The 14552-nt window shown below is 34.1% G+C and overlaps 1 protein-coding gene across 5 annotated transcripts in view; it reads left to right on the forward strand.

The window, feature by feature from the left end:
* Positions 1-14552, forward strand: part of SCN3A (sodium voltage-gated channel alpha subunit 3) — a 117696-nt gene that overhangs the window by 72240 nt on the left and 30904 nt on the right. For all 5 annotated transcript variants that reach the window (XM_070070740.1, XM_051848557.2, XM_051848559.2 and 2 more), the window contains 3 exons: positions 971-1144; positions 2105-2461; positions 4191-4661. In XM_070070740.1, the coding sequence (XP_069926841.1) occupies positions 971-1144; positions 2105-2461; positions 4191-4661 (1002 nt within the window). The remainder of the gene's footprint in view (positions 1-970; positions 1145-2104; positions 2462-4190; positions 4662-14552) is intronic.

The raw sequence follows: 14552 nt of genomic DNA on the forward strand, positions 1-14552 counted from the left end.
TAGTCTTATTTATACATTAGTAAAATGGATTGAGGTTTCTTTTAATTAAAGGAAAGCAAATAATTTTAAAATTGTTATTTTGACAGAGTTCCTTCAAGGTAAAGGCCAATTTACCTTGGTAAATGGTAAGCTTGACTTACAGTCATGAACTGCAGCTATTACCTATAGTGAATTAAGAGAAATGCTTTAAAAGACATTTTGTGAGAGTTTTATAACTCTTCCTGTTACTGTATGGTTTAGCCTCTGTATTCAAGTTGAAAAGCAAATTTTGTGTGTGTTTCATTATTTTTCTTTTTGCTATGAAGTAAATATATATATAGTCACTCAGATAATTTATTAATCTTAATTAAGGGTAAATTCATGCTGAAAAGTCTCTCCTGCTGGTTTCAATTAAACTTGCAATTCCTTTCTCTATTAATCCATTAACCTTAATTCTGAGCATTCATTCAAATTTCATTATTAGAAAACATTAGCATCCAACTCACTCTTGTTTCAAGAACATTTATAAAATTACAAAAAATAAAATAGCATCCTTTAACAGAAAACTCTCCAGTTCAAAAACAAAATGAATAATTTTTAGAAACTTCTGGTAATAGGTAGATTCATTCTTGAATGAATAATTCATTCTTGATGTAATAATACACCCAAACTGCATTTGATTGTGTTTATGGTAGAAGAATAGCATACCTGGAAGGGCAATAAAATAGCAGTTGTTATTCAGTATCAGATTTTAAAGTGTGGGCTGTGAATGTTTTACAATCAGATTTCTGCCTAGAAATCCAGAAAATTGATTAAATAAGGCAAATACTCTTATAACATTTCCTTGGAGGGAAAAGTACTAAGCTTGAATTGATCAGTTAAATTTAAAGGTTAGGTACTTATATTTTTACTTCTGTTTAGTGTTCTTTAAAAATTCTTGCAGAATCGGTTTTTCAGTGTTGTTGAAGTGCTGATCTGTATTTTATTTCAGGTTTTCACTGGGATCTTCACAGCAGAAATGGTTCTCAAGATCATTGCCATGGATCCCTATTATTATTTTCAAGAGGGCTGGAATATCTTTGATGGAATCATTGTCAGTCTCAGTTTAATGGAACTTGGTCTTGCCAATGTGGAGGGATTGTCTGTACTGCGATCATTCAGACTGGTATCTGAATACACTATGCTTATATCCTGTCTCTTGTGGGTGTAATATTTATTTTGAAATGGAATAAATTTGTACTTATATGACTATCCAGTACTTTTATAATATTTTAAATTTATATCAGTAGGTGATATTCTAAGAAAACATGTAAACTATTTTCTAAGAATGATAAAAATTATTTTAACATTTCATAATGAATAGATACATAGGGCATAGTCCAAAACAAAATGCATTTTCTAAAATTGTAGATTAAGCTCTTGAAGTTTTTGCATTATTATAATTTGTAAATAATTGCAAACAAAAACATTAGATTCCAATTAATTGTGGGATTTTATCAATCCTGCTTGATTGATAAATTAATAGGACCTGTTTTAAAACAATATGTAGGAAAATATTTGATGCCACTTGCGTATTAAGCAATAGTATAACAGGTCTTTTAATTATAACAAAAAATTTTATTGAAAAATATTTATAATTCTGTTGGACATTAAGTAAATGTTTTTCAATTGCAGGAAAGCTTTCTATGTTTTTTGCCAAATTAGTTATTTCACTTTTATCATAACGTTCCATTAAAATTTATAAATCGTTCTTTTAACATTTCATTTTACTCTCTAAAATAGTCTGAAGAAGACACACTTTGCCAAACTTAAAAATGTCTCTAATCAAAATATTAACTTGTGTTTGAGGTGTCTCTTTTTATAAATCAAAATGTTTTATTTCTTGCTTTAGATATGTTGTATCTTTTTTATTTTTGCATTCATATGATATTGTCATTTGATTTACAGTTTCAGTATTAGTAACACTGTTTATTTCTGGATTTGAAAGTGAGTTAATTCAGTATGTTTTTTAGTTTTTGCACTCATAAGTTGTGGGTCTAACAATATGGGGTACTCACAAAATAATGTCTAACTTCCAAAATTATATTATGATTGCTACTAAGAAAATATTTTCACTTGATTATAGCTCCGAGTTTTCAAGTTGGCAAAGTCCTGGCCCACACTAAATATGCTAATTAAGATCATTGGCAATTCCGTGGGGGCACTGGGTAACCTCACCTTGGTGTTGGCCATCATTGTCTTCATTTTTGCCGTCGTCGGCATGCAGCTGTTTGGTAAGAGCTACAAGGAATGTGTCTGCAAGATTTCCAGTGACTGCAAACTTCCACGCTGGCACATGAATGACTTCTTCCACTCCTTCCTGATCGTGTTCCGCGTCCTATGTGGAGAGTGGATAGAGACCATGTGGGACTGTATGGAGGTCGCTGGTCAAACCATGTGCCTTATCGTTTTCATGCTGGTCATGGTCATCGGAAACCTTGTGGTACGTATGTACTGTAAATGCTATCAAATGAGAATAATATTAGATGGCAAAAAAGTCTTCTTGAGCAGTAAACATACGTCTGGTTTTATATTAAGTGGCCCAAAGTCAAATCTCCTTATTAGCATTCTGAGTTTGATCAAGTTGCTTAACTTCACAGATATTCAGGCTTCCAGTCAGTGATCTTTCAATAACAAAACTGAAATTGTATGGTTGATATGAGAATTGTATAAGGTATATCTGTGAAAATTTGCATGGCATAAAAATTGGTTTTTCCTTTTTTATTCTTCTCCAAATACAATATATTTTTATCAGCAAGACTAACTTTATCTCAACTTAATTTTGATAAGATAATGCTCTCTACTGATTCTAAAAATACAACTATTCTATATTGAAATTGCTTTTCACATATTCATAGTTTATAGTATTTACTTTCTCACCCATATCAAATTTTGATGTTTCAATGAAATAGAGTATTTTTGTATTTTTATTGTGAACTACAATTATACAAGCATCCTAAAAGGAAACTAAATATATTCTTGCATAAACTTGCTTTAGTAAAGGAAATAAATGATTGAATTTGCATTATTCAGAAGTGTGGCACTGGCAAGATTGAAAAGACTTACTTTTACCTGTGACTTAAAAGTACTAATGTAAAAACACAGTTTGTATATTTATGTGTTTTAATGCTTAAATTTCTCAGTCATGTGTGGGCAAAGTGTTTATGCAGTCATATTGGGCCTTCCCTCTGAAAAGGACATTTTAAATGTGATTGGAGAAAGGAATGCCAGTGGGATCCATGTAAACATGTAATTTTTTCTCAGAATAGTAAATTAAGGGAGATCTAGATTCTGAACAAGCTCCAATACAGAAATAAGGGACAAACGGGGTTCTTGCTTTGTATTTGTTTTCCTATTCTGTAACATACATGGAAACTCAAGAGCCACATTTCAAGCTAAAAATATTTCAATAAATACATTTCCTTTTTCCACCAGAAGTGATGAATTGTTCCTGAATTAGTTTATCACTTGATTGGGTAATTTACCCATGTATCCCATTAGTTTGCTGAGATTTAAGATTACCTCATATTTTCTTCATTAAAAAAAGGAAAAAGTAATTTACATTATATGGGTCTAGCCTAAACCTTGGTATAATTTTAGATTCTCTTCCATCTGTTGAGCTTTTTGAACACATAAATTTCACAGTATATTTGATGGGAAATGTGTTAAACCTTACATAATTTGTATTTAGAAATTTCTACTGTTACATGGAAGGAGATTGTATTTCAAGTGTAATTGCTTTTTGCACTTATCTGTAGGCTTTTAAATAACTGAATTCATTATTTACAAACATGAAATACAAACTGTATAATGAAGTATAAGAAAGATGAATGTGCCTTTTTTTCCCTCAGCAGCAAAAAGTATAAATGAAGGAGTTTGTCTTCACTTGTAAGCCTGAAGAGACACAATTTAACTCTTGGAAACTTTGATTTCTAGTTGCCATTTTAGTAGGAAATAAAAGTTGCTTGTTTTTAACATTTTGTCCTCAGAGCATCTTAGAAGATTATTAGCTTCTCTAACTAGTATGTGGTTTAAACATGTTGTTTGGAATACAGTAAGCATTCAAGGAGCTTTTGTTGAAATAATTTTAGCAAAGATCAATGAAGTCCCTGTGTATGCTATTATTTTTATGCCTACTTCAGTACTGATACAGATTTGTTTATTTGTTTTAGGTTTTGAATCTCTTCCTGGCCTTATTGTTGAGTTCGTTTAGTTCAGATAATCTTGCTGCTACTGATGATGATAATGAAATGAACAATCTCCAGATTGCAGTAGGAAGAATGCAAAAGGGAATTGATTATGTGAAAGATAAGATACAGGAGTGTTTCCGAAAAGCCTTTTTTAGGAAGTCAAAGGTTCTAGAAATCCATGAAGGCAACAAAATAGAGAGCTGCATTTCCAATAATACTGGAATTGAAATAAGCAAAGAGCTTAATTATCTTAAAGATGGAAATGGAACCACCAGTGGTGTAGGCACTGGAAGTAGTGTTGAGAAGTATGTAATCGATGAAAATGATTACATGTCATTCATAAACAACCCCAGCCTCACTGTAACAGTGCCAATTGCTGTTGGAGAATCTGACTTTGAAAACTTAAATACTGAAGAGTTCAGCAGTGAGTCAGAACTAGAAGAAAGCAAAGAGGTAAGAAAACTTTTAAGTTTTTTTAGTGTGAGAAGCACACACTATGGTCTCGCAGTATTTTGCTGTTTATGTGCTTTTTTACAAAGTGGTATTGCAAGCCACATGGTGACAGTGGAAAATCATGAGAAACTGGAATGTCTAGTTATAGATATTCAGGTGTCCACAGGAAATAATCATTCTTAATAATCAGTATGTTCATTTTCTTGTAACTGAAATCTGTTTTAAGAATTAGCCTCCAAAAGAAGAGGTATTATTTAACACATTTTACTCTATACTACATTATGTTCTGTAGAAAAATCAGTGAAAACTATTTTAGTGATAATTGCCAAAGTCTTGTCTCTTTACTTCACTTACGTTCTGCAATGAAATTTTTTAATGTGAATAGTTTGTGAATATTTTTCATGTCTGAAAGATTTATTCATTGTGGTAGAATGTTTAATTTTTGGAAGTGTTATATATATTAAGAAGGTCCAGGTAGGACTGGAGGTAATTTTCCCAATAAAGGTTGAATAAATCTATAAAATCTTCCATATAAACTTGGAAATACGAAGAACTACCTTGAAAAGTTACTTTGAAAAGTATTGTGTTTAAAGTGCAGGTAAGAAACCTACTCTGACTGTCATAAAATTAGTTTTTTGAAAATAAGGAAAGAAAGAGGAAGAAAAGAAATTGTTTCTACTGCAGGGTAAGAATTCACAGTATCTTTAATAGTAGTTTCAGGACACTAATTCCTCATTTCTGTGTTTGAGAATAAGATGAAAATATTTTGCTACAATTTATTTATGGGCTTCTACTATACCAGTGGGTCATAAGTCTTGCAGATGTGGAGTTGCGACAGACGCTTTAGCTTGAGGCTATGATGTTGATACCATGAGAATCAGACCAATGATGTCTGATTTTGTGAGCATATTTTGGAACTTTTTTTTTAGTGCATATACCAACAGAATTCAGTCTGAAATCCTTTTAATAATAAGTAGATGACAATGTTACAACTCACAGCTTCCTGATTTTTTTTTCAGGCATTTTTGAGCTGCTGAACTATATTCTGTTTTTGTTTGTTTGTTTGTTTTTTGAAAGGCAGAGTGGACAGTGAGAGAGAGAGACAGAGAGAAAGGTTTTCCTTTGCCGATGGTTCACCCTCCAATGGCTGCCGCGGCCAGCGCGCTGCGACCGGCGCACCACGCTGATTTGATGGCAGGAGCCAGGTACTTATCCTGGTCTCCCATGGGGTGCAGGGCCCAAGCACTTGGGCCATCCTCCACTGCACTCCCTGGCCACAGCAGAGAGCTGGCCTGGAAGAGGGGCAACCGGGACAGAATCCGGCACCCTGACCGAGACTAGAACCCGGTGTGCCAGCACCGCAAGGCAGAGGATTAGCCTAGTGAGCCGTGGCGCCGGCTGAAATATATTCTAATACAAATTTGAAAATATTTTGAAAAGGAATACATACAAAATGAAACAGTAACATTTATTCTGAAGCCCACTCAAAAGCTGCTTAGTGATTTCAATCCTAATTTATTTTGCTCATTCTGGTAAACTAAGAATTCAATTCTAAGTATTTTTCATCACCTGACATTGATTTACTTACGGGGAAACATCACTTATTTAACAAGAGTTTATTAAGCACATTTTGTGAACTTGGCATTCTTATGAATGTGAGGGAATAGGCGGAGTTTAGAAAGCACTGTGCACCATGATTCCCATTCAGGGAAATCTCAACATGTTAGAAAAAGACAACACTAACTCACAAAACCACTAAAGATCTGTTAAAAAGTTTAATCCTCCAGGACAGCAGATAAGTCTGTAGGTGTGAAAACAGAAAGAGTAGTTGCTAAAGAGGGCGGATGAAAGTGAAGTGTATCTCAGTGTTTGGATAAAATATGGATGAACAGAAAGCAAAAAGCTGAAACCCACTGAAGGAAAACCAGCATTGAGAGTGAAGTCAGTATTCAGGTGAAGTGAAGCAATCAGCAGAAATGAAATATTGGTTTAGAAGTTAATGGAGACTATATTTGGGTGGGCAAGATAATTTCAGATTGTAAAGTTTATTTTTAATTTTTATTTATTAATTTTGTTTATTTTAAAGGCAGAGAGACAGGTGGGCAGAGATCTTTCAACCGCTGGTTCACTCCCCATATACTCACAACAGCTGGGGCTGGGCCAAACCAAAGCTAGGAACCAGGGACATAACCTGGGTCTCACATGTGGGTGGCAGGGATCCAGTTATCATCATTGGTGCTTCCAAAGGTGTACACCAGCAGGAAGGTGGAGTCAGTGGAGTCAGTGGAGTCAGTGGAGTCACCATACTCAAATTTAGCACGTTGATATGGGATGGGGGCATCTCCAAGCTGTGTTTTACAGCTATGCTAAACACCTGCCAAAGGATTAACAAGTTTTGAATCAGAGTTTGGAATTAGTGCCATAGTCAGTATCGAGCTACTGTCTACTCTGAGGCAGGGGTAAGCAATGAAAGCTATATTTTAGGGACATTTATTTGATATTAAACATCACAACAGTTTCAAGTGAGATATGTGAAATTATTGTGGTAAATGTAGTAATAATCATTTGATACCAATTAGGTGATGAAATTTCAGGCCAGAGCAATATGTAAAAGGAGCTGAGAGTAACTGGAAATTTGATAATCCTAGCAAAGTATCTGAGAAGTTTGAAAAAAGGTAATGTGACTTACTGAGATGGTCTTTCTAAAATGGTTAGCAGATTTATGTGGGAAGAATTTAAATGGAAATACTGAATTATAAGCGACAGTGTTGGGAACCAGAGCCTTGATAAGAGGTCAGGGTCAAAACTAGACTTGATAATGCAGATTCTCTTAAAAAAAAAAAAAAAAAAAAAAAAAAAAAGAGGAGCTCACCAAGGAAGTAATTATAAAGTGAAAATATGAGAAGACTTAAGACAAAATAGCAAGTATAGCTAAGGTCAGGAAAAGGTGGGAAATTCTGAGAGGTAGAGACACTTTTGGGAGACTTATATTATTAGTTTTACAGAAAGTTAATGTCTCATTTTTCTTCAACTAGTTTGTTTCCAAAATACTTACAGAACTTTTAAATAGCCACAGATATCTCAAATGACTGCCTAGAAGAATACTACATCATAGTCACATCATTGTCACATCTTTTTAATGGCTGAAATATCCTAAATTTGGATTAATGAGATATAGGCTGGGCCAGGCCAAAGTTGGCAGATGGGAATTCAATCCAGGCCTCCCAAACGGCCGCCAGAGACCCAACAGGAATGATCACTGCTGCCTCTCAGGGTGCACATGAGTAGGAAGGTGGACTCAGAAGTAGAGCTGAGTTGAACCTAGGCTCTCTGATACAGGACGTAGCTCTCTAACTTTATTGCCTATATATTCAAAAGTATTCTATCCTCTTTCAAGCTAACTGTGAATACCTGGAATCCAATTCCAGAATATGATGCAGTTGTTTAAAATGTACAGATATGTCACTGGAAAAATCATCAAATTAATGTAAAATTATGTCTTTATAAAGCTAGGAAAACATTTCAAATTATTTCAAATTATCTTCAACGGTAATATTAACTTCAGTAATAAATTTTATGTGGGTGATTTGATAAAATTACTACTAGCCAATTCCAAAAAGTAATAGGACAATTCTCATATATGCTCACAACAAGATAAAAAGTATGATTTTATAAAAAAAAAAGCAAAAGTTTTCATGTCTAACATCATAGAGCAGACTTAGGAAACGCAAAGCAGTTTTGATATGAAATTTTTGAAAACTGCTGATATTAAACACTGGTCACATTTCAGATGTGCTTGGTTATTCTTTTTTTAAAAGCTATTACACATGTGCGCACACATAAATGCACATTAAAATCAACATAGCCATATGGTAGCAGTTTCATTCATACTTCTTAGTTTTGTGTTTTTTCACCAAAAGTTGCAAAAGAATATTGAGCTGTGCTTTGGAGGGTGCAGAACACCTATTTCTTTGCTAATAAGTAAGCAATCCACATAGGTTAAATACACTAGATTTACTCATTTCTTGCTTAAAAACTGTACAAAATTTCTGCTTTAGGAGGAGATGATGAATTATTCATTAACTTACGTCTTATTTAAAAACCGTACCTAGTCTATTCCTTCTATTTTCATAATGAAGTATGACTGGCTGGTGCAGTAAGGGAGAAATGAACTCTAGAAGATTGTTAGAGACAGAAAGATGAATTGTGTTATTTTGTGCATATTATATTTGTATAAATACATTGCTCTAAAAGAAACAGGCAAATATGCAAATAAGCATAAGCTTTTCAATGAAAAACTGTAAGAGAACTAAAGGCTTGCATTTTAAAATAGCAATTATTTTTATCTTGGAAAACATTGAAACTATAAAAATTTTGCAACAGGCTTTAAATGTGGACTTGTATTTTTATATTTTTAAAGTTCATGTAATCATGATTTCTTCAAACTTTCATGTAACTATGGATTTTTTTCATAATTTAATCTTTAAAAGAGTACTGGTATGTCTTCCTGAGTGAAGGATATAGAATGAATGCTTTAACGATCATATTTGAAGTTGAATTCCAAACACAATCTATCAATATCCTACCGTGACCTTCACTGCTTATCATTCTTACTTCTCACAGGGGTAAAATCAAGCTGGAGCCATCAAGAACGCAGCTCTGGTGTTTTTTAACCAGACAGAGGCTTGTGCCACCACTTTTACCCAGGTTACCCAAGCGAGCTTTCCATGTGCAATCACTTTCTAAGTGAACTTTGACTGGCCTGCATGCTACTCAGCTATGATCCTTCCCCTGCCATGGCAAGGAAGTGCTAGTCTCGCCCAGCTGCTCTCTGCTGAATCGTGACACATCACAGCATGGTCAGGCGAGACGGGCAGTCCCAGTATTTAATTCTGCTAGTGAATTTTCTAGTTTAGACGTTTAGACTTTTAAAAGCAATACTGCATGCTCTACAGGATTTATGATACCTGTTTTAAAACATGATAGGAATGTTTAAGGTTCGATATAGACAAGGACTTAAGAGAGCATGCATTTTTTTTATTTCTCTGCTTTTATTTCATTAACAAGACCACAACCTCCTTGTTGATGATTCAGCCCTTATAAGTAGATTATATTACCACAATGAGCCTCACAGGTTTTTTTTCCTCTGATAGTACTGCCACTTTCAGATCATTATATTCAGATCCTGGAATCTACTTGTCAATCTGTCTAATCTGTGTGCTCTGGATGGTGTGTTTGCTTTCATGTTCCTGGGGAAAGGCTCTGTAAAAAAAAAAAAAAGTCTAGGATGATTATGAGTTTTTGGAGCTGAAGGGCCGTAGTCTGTATATGCATTTTGGTGCCACATATCTTGTGTTGTCATGTGGATTAGGGAAGTTGTTAACTCAAGGGTCTGCAAAATCGAAGTGATCACTGTAAAGTAAAAGAAGAGAAACACGATGTGGATGAAAAATTCATGGCATCTTGATCATTGAGTAATTGGTCCAGGGTGCCCACTTTTGATTTAGAATTTCCCTGAATTACATTAATTTCTTCCTAAATGTTCTACCCAAAACTAAGCAAGCAAAACAAGAGACTTAGAAAAGGAACACTTTTAGTTACTTACTACTTCTAGTTTTAGGAAGAGAAGAGTGTTTCTCCCAAGATGACTGTAGCCTTGAGGATTAACTGAGCCTTTAGTTTATTCTTTGACTCTACTTTATCCTGTTGGTATCACTGCTTATTGATTTCTCAGCCAATGTTTGTGTTCTGCGAAGGAAATGATGAAGAAAAAGTGAAAAGTACAATCATATTGGCAGTTTCCAAGGATATTGGTGACAAAAGATATCGAATTAGAGTTTAGGGTTACCTATAGGGTTAATTTTCACAGTGTGTTCTTTTCTCGGTATAATTGAGTATCAGCCATACGGTATAACAAATTCAGAAATAAAACTGTTGGAAAAATGGGGAAAATGCAGTCCTAGTTGATTTATGCAATTTTTTCTTGCATTGTTTTGGGAGGAAAGCAAAATGTTAGTCATTGAAGAAAATCTGGCTTATTTTTTCTTCACTAGCAGAAAAGAATTACTTGGTACTGGAAGGTTACGTTTTATACCATGTTTATCCCAGGGTGGCTTCCTTTGCAAAGGCTTTCTGGAATCTTTGAAAGTAGATGCTTGACTCGGGTCTGAGCATGTGCCCTTCTAGGAAAAGTGCTGTGCTGTGTTTTTAGAATCTGGACAGCAATGAGAATCACTACAGATTTAAATTTCTCTGTGATGCTGAAAGGTTGTGAAATTGAGCTTGAGGAGACTTTTTATGAGGCACAGATCAGTTCAGATGGGAATTTTTGCGTCTCTTATAAATTGCCTTTTGCTTTTCCCTTGATGATACTCTTCAACCCTACTATTCAACTACCACGTAATTATTTTTGTTTTACATATCATGTTCTTATTGAGGCTATTTTAAAATAAAGGGAGCACTAGGGGTATTGCATACCTAATACATGTCAAAGCAAAACCAGAGGCTGGGGATTCATATTTTTAGCCATCGTATGAATGTTCAGAAAAAAAGGAGCTATGGGTTTTAGTCTTGCTCTCCTTGCCTTGTACAAGTAATTAATGGCCTCACTTTGTGACTGCCTGTTCTTCAATTGAAATATTATGAGTCAAGATATGAATATGCATATCCAAAAAATCAGACTAAGGCCCTGGTAGGATGAGTCATCAAAAATGTTTCCTCTTCTATCAGCAAAACAAAAATCCAGACTATCTGAGAGCAACAGTTAGATTTTAAAGGCAATCTGTAATGGCTGAATCTTTTATTTTGTCTATTTAATCATACAGCAGTTTGTGAGAGTCGAACATTTGACAGCTGACTGAAAATATGTGAAATGTGAGCGCATTTCAGTGGAAGTAGGCCAGTTGCGAACATTCTCTTCTATCTCTGAGTTAAATTTCATTACTTAATTGGATAAAAATCAAAGCGATATTCATCACAAGGGGGAATTTCTATATAAGGTCATGTTATTGGTGGGGCGGGGAATGCTCTCATGGCCTATTGGGGTGTTAATTCTGTCCTTTGGATCTTGAATGAACCCATTCCTCTAAGGGGTATTTATAGTGATGCCTCTTGAACATTTCACGTTCAGGTACCATGTCTTGAGGACATGGTGCTTGGACTAATGTGCAGCTTCCACAGCATTGCGCCGGGCTTTTGCTACAGCCAGGCATGTTTTCTGTGGCTGAATTAGGCCTGGAGAATGTTGCATCTTACAACCTGCTTTCCAGCGTGCATTTGTAGAGCATAAGTCATCATCCTTCTGTAGACTCAGTACTTTCTACAAGGGATGGAAGAATCTAACTTTTAAGTGCCATATTGAAGGGGTAGGGAGAAAATAGTACAAGAAAACAAGTTTGAACTTGTACTATGTTATGTGGCTTTATATGGAAGCTTTATATTGTGTGTCTGTATTTCCAATTGTGTTTTTTTGACCTACTTCAAAACAAGTATTAATTTTAGTTATTTAGTATGATCATTAAGTTCCTTAATATTGATAAATTTCATTTCAGGTTTCTTTGCTTTGTTTTTTTATATCATTGTAGTATCACAGCTATGGCAATATAAACAAAGTAAGTTATTCTTTGTATTTTTCTTCAATCACTTGCTTTTAAATTAGTTACATGCTTTAAAATCAATTTGCAAGTTATTTTGAAATAGCTATGACTACATATATCACAAACTACCGACTAGTAGAATATGAATGGCAAATGTTTCATTTATTAACATTATATAAATGTATAAAATTTAAGATGATTAGTTTTCTAGGGTACAAATTAGTGATTTAAAAATATAGCAGTGAATATCTTTATGCATCCAGTAACTAAAATGTATCAGACAATAATATATCATAAATTGGTAAGTTTGTATAATTTAATAAGAACTCAATTCGAGCTTTAATTTATTAATGTATATAAGTTAATAACATGAAATTTTATGAAGTTGATACAATATTTTTATAACTTTGTGCAAGGAAGCATATACTGTACTTTCCTGTGATAAATGTGGCCTGGGTTTTTGTAGTGTCATTTCTGACTATTAAGAATAAAATGTAAGTAAGCCTAATTCTGTAACTCCGGAGAGTTGATCTTATGTTGACTTTCACAGGGAAGGAAGTAAAGCGAATATTAGCCTACCGTCATCTGAGCTTTGGTTTATGAGGGCCATCTGGGGCTTATAAACAGTGCCCACAAGTCCTCTTCTGAGGAGCTCTTCAGAGCCTATGTTAAAAATCTGATCCCTACACTTAGAAAGACTCTGGTTAAGAGTGAAGGAATTCTTCACGTAAATGTGTTCTGCTTCTGGGAGAAGAGCAGAACAGGGACAGGATTCTTTCCTAAGATAGGCTGTGTTTCATAATGCCAGACAGATAGAGGTACACTAACATGTCTCTCTGTATCATAAGATGAACGAATGCAGAGTATACAGGAGTACTTCAAATATTGAGATCATTAATATGCAAGCATGTTAACCAATTCACAAGTGTTTATAATCTGAATATCATACCAGTAACAAATATAACATCCAGAAATCCTTACTTGGTAAACAGTTGATGCAATTGATATTCAGGCTAGTGGTTATAATTATTTGTGCTCTGAAGTGTTGTTTCAAATAAGTATTTGTATTTGTATAATATATGATACCTTAAAATATGGGGGAGATAATTATAATATGAAAAATTAAATAATTCACAATTATTTTAACAGTGCTAAAATAAGAAATGAAGGGTGAGTATATTTTCTGAAGTTTTCAAGTGAGCAAGTATATGTGTATAAGTGTATATACTTATTATTTACTTTCCTCATATTTCATTAACACCTACAGTACTTTAGAGAAACATTTTAGAAATATGTTTTTATCACTAAAATGTTATTAATTAAATAATTCAATTATATTTTCTAGCATAATTATTTAGACTTCTATCAAGGCCATGACTGTGTTTTATATAAATATGAAGATAGGAAATTGTCTAAACATTACATTTAATTCTCTCCATGAAAGTAACATAAAATGCAATCATTCATTTATTCATGTTTCATGAGCTCAACATCACTATTAGAATATAGCCTATGCTTTGTGATATATTGGATCTTTTGGTATATATATGTATATATGTATGTGTATATTGTGTACTTGGTATATTTGTGTGTACATTTACAAATATATATATGTATTTATGGGAGTATTCGGTCAAAGAAAACAAGTGTAAAGGATTAAATGTTCTATAAAATTTAGCATGAAGAAATCATGCAAGGAACAAAGGCTTCATGGAGAAGGTGGACCATGACTAGGCTCAGAAAAATTATTGAAATTAATTACCCGAAAAGAAGAGACATGAAGCTATTTGTAATTAACTTCAAAATAATTTGATTTCTTGTCGTGTCTGCCATGGATATTATTGCTGTCACTCATCAAATACCAGCCTAACCTGTAAACTACCAGTGAAATTGGAAGGAAGGTGTTAGCTGTTCAGAGAAAATAGTTGCCAATTATTTTCTTTCTTTTTACAGTATCTTTGAAAAATAATGGAATGGGAGGGGGTTCCAAATTAATGAATTGTTATTTATTTTTAATATTTTTATTAATAAAGGCAGCTTGGCAGAAAAGGAGAAATCTTGCATCTGCCAATTCATTCCATCAATGGCCATAGCAGATGGGGCTGGACCAGATGAATCCAGGAACCCAGAACTCCAGCTGGATCTCCCACATGGGTGGCAGGGACCCAAGCACCAAGGCCATCTTCAGTTGCCTTCCCAGGAGCATTAACAGCAAGCTGGATCAAAAACAGAGCAGCCAAGGCTTGAATCCGTGCTCCATTATTGGATGCCAGTGCCCTAAGCAGCAGCTTAACCT

The sequence above is a fragment of the Oryctolagus cuniculus genome, chromosome 3 (genome assembly GCF_964237555.1).
Source record: "Oryctolagus cuniculus chromosome 3, mOryCun1.1, whole genome shotgun sequence".
Taxonomy (NCBI): domain Eukaryota; kingdom Metazoa; phylum Chordata; class Mammalia; order Lagomorpha; family Leporidae; genus Oryctolagus; species Oryctolagus cuniculus.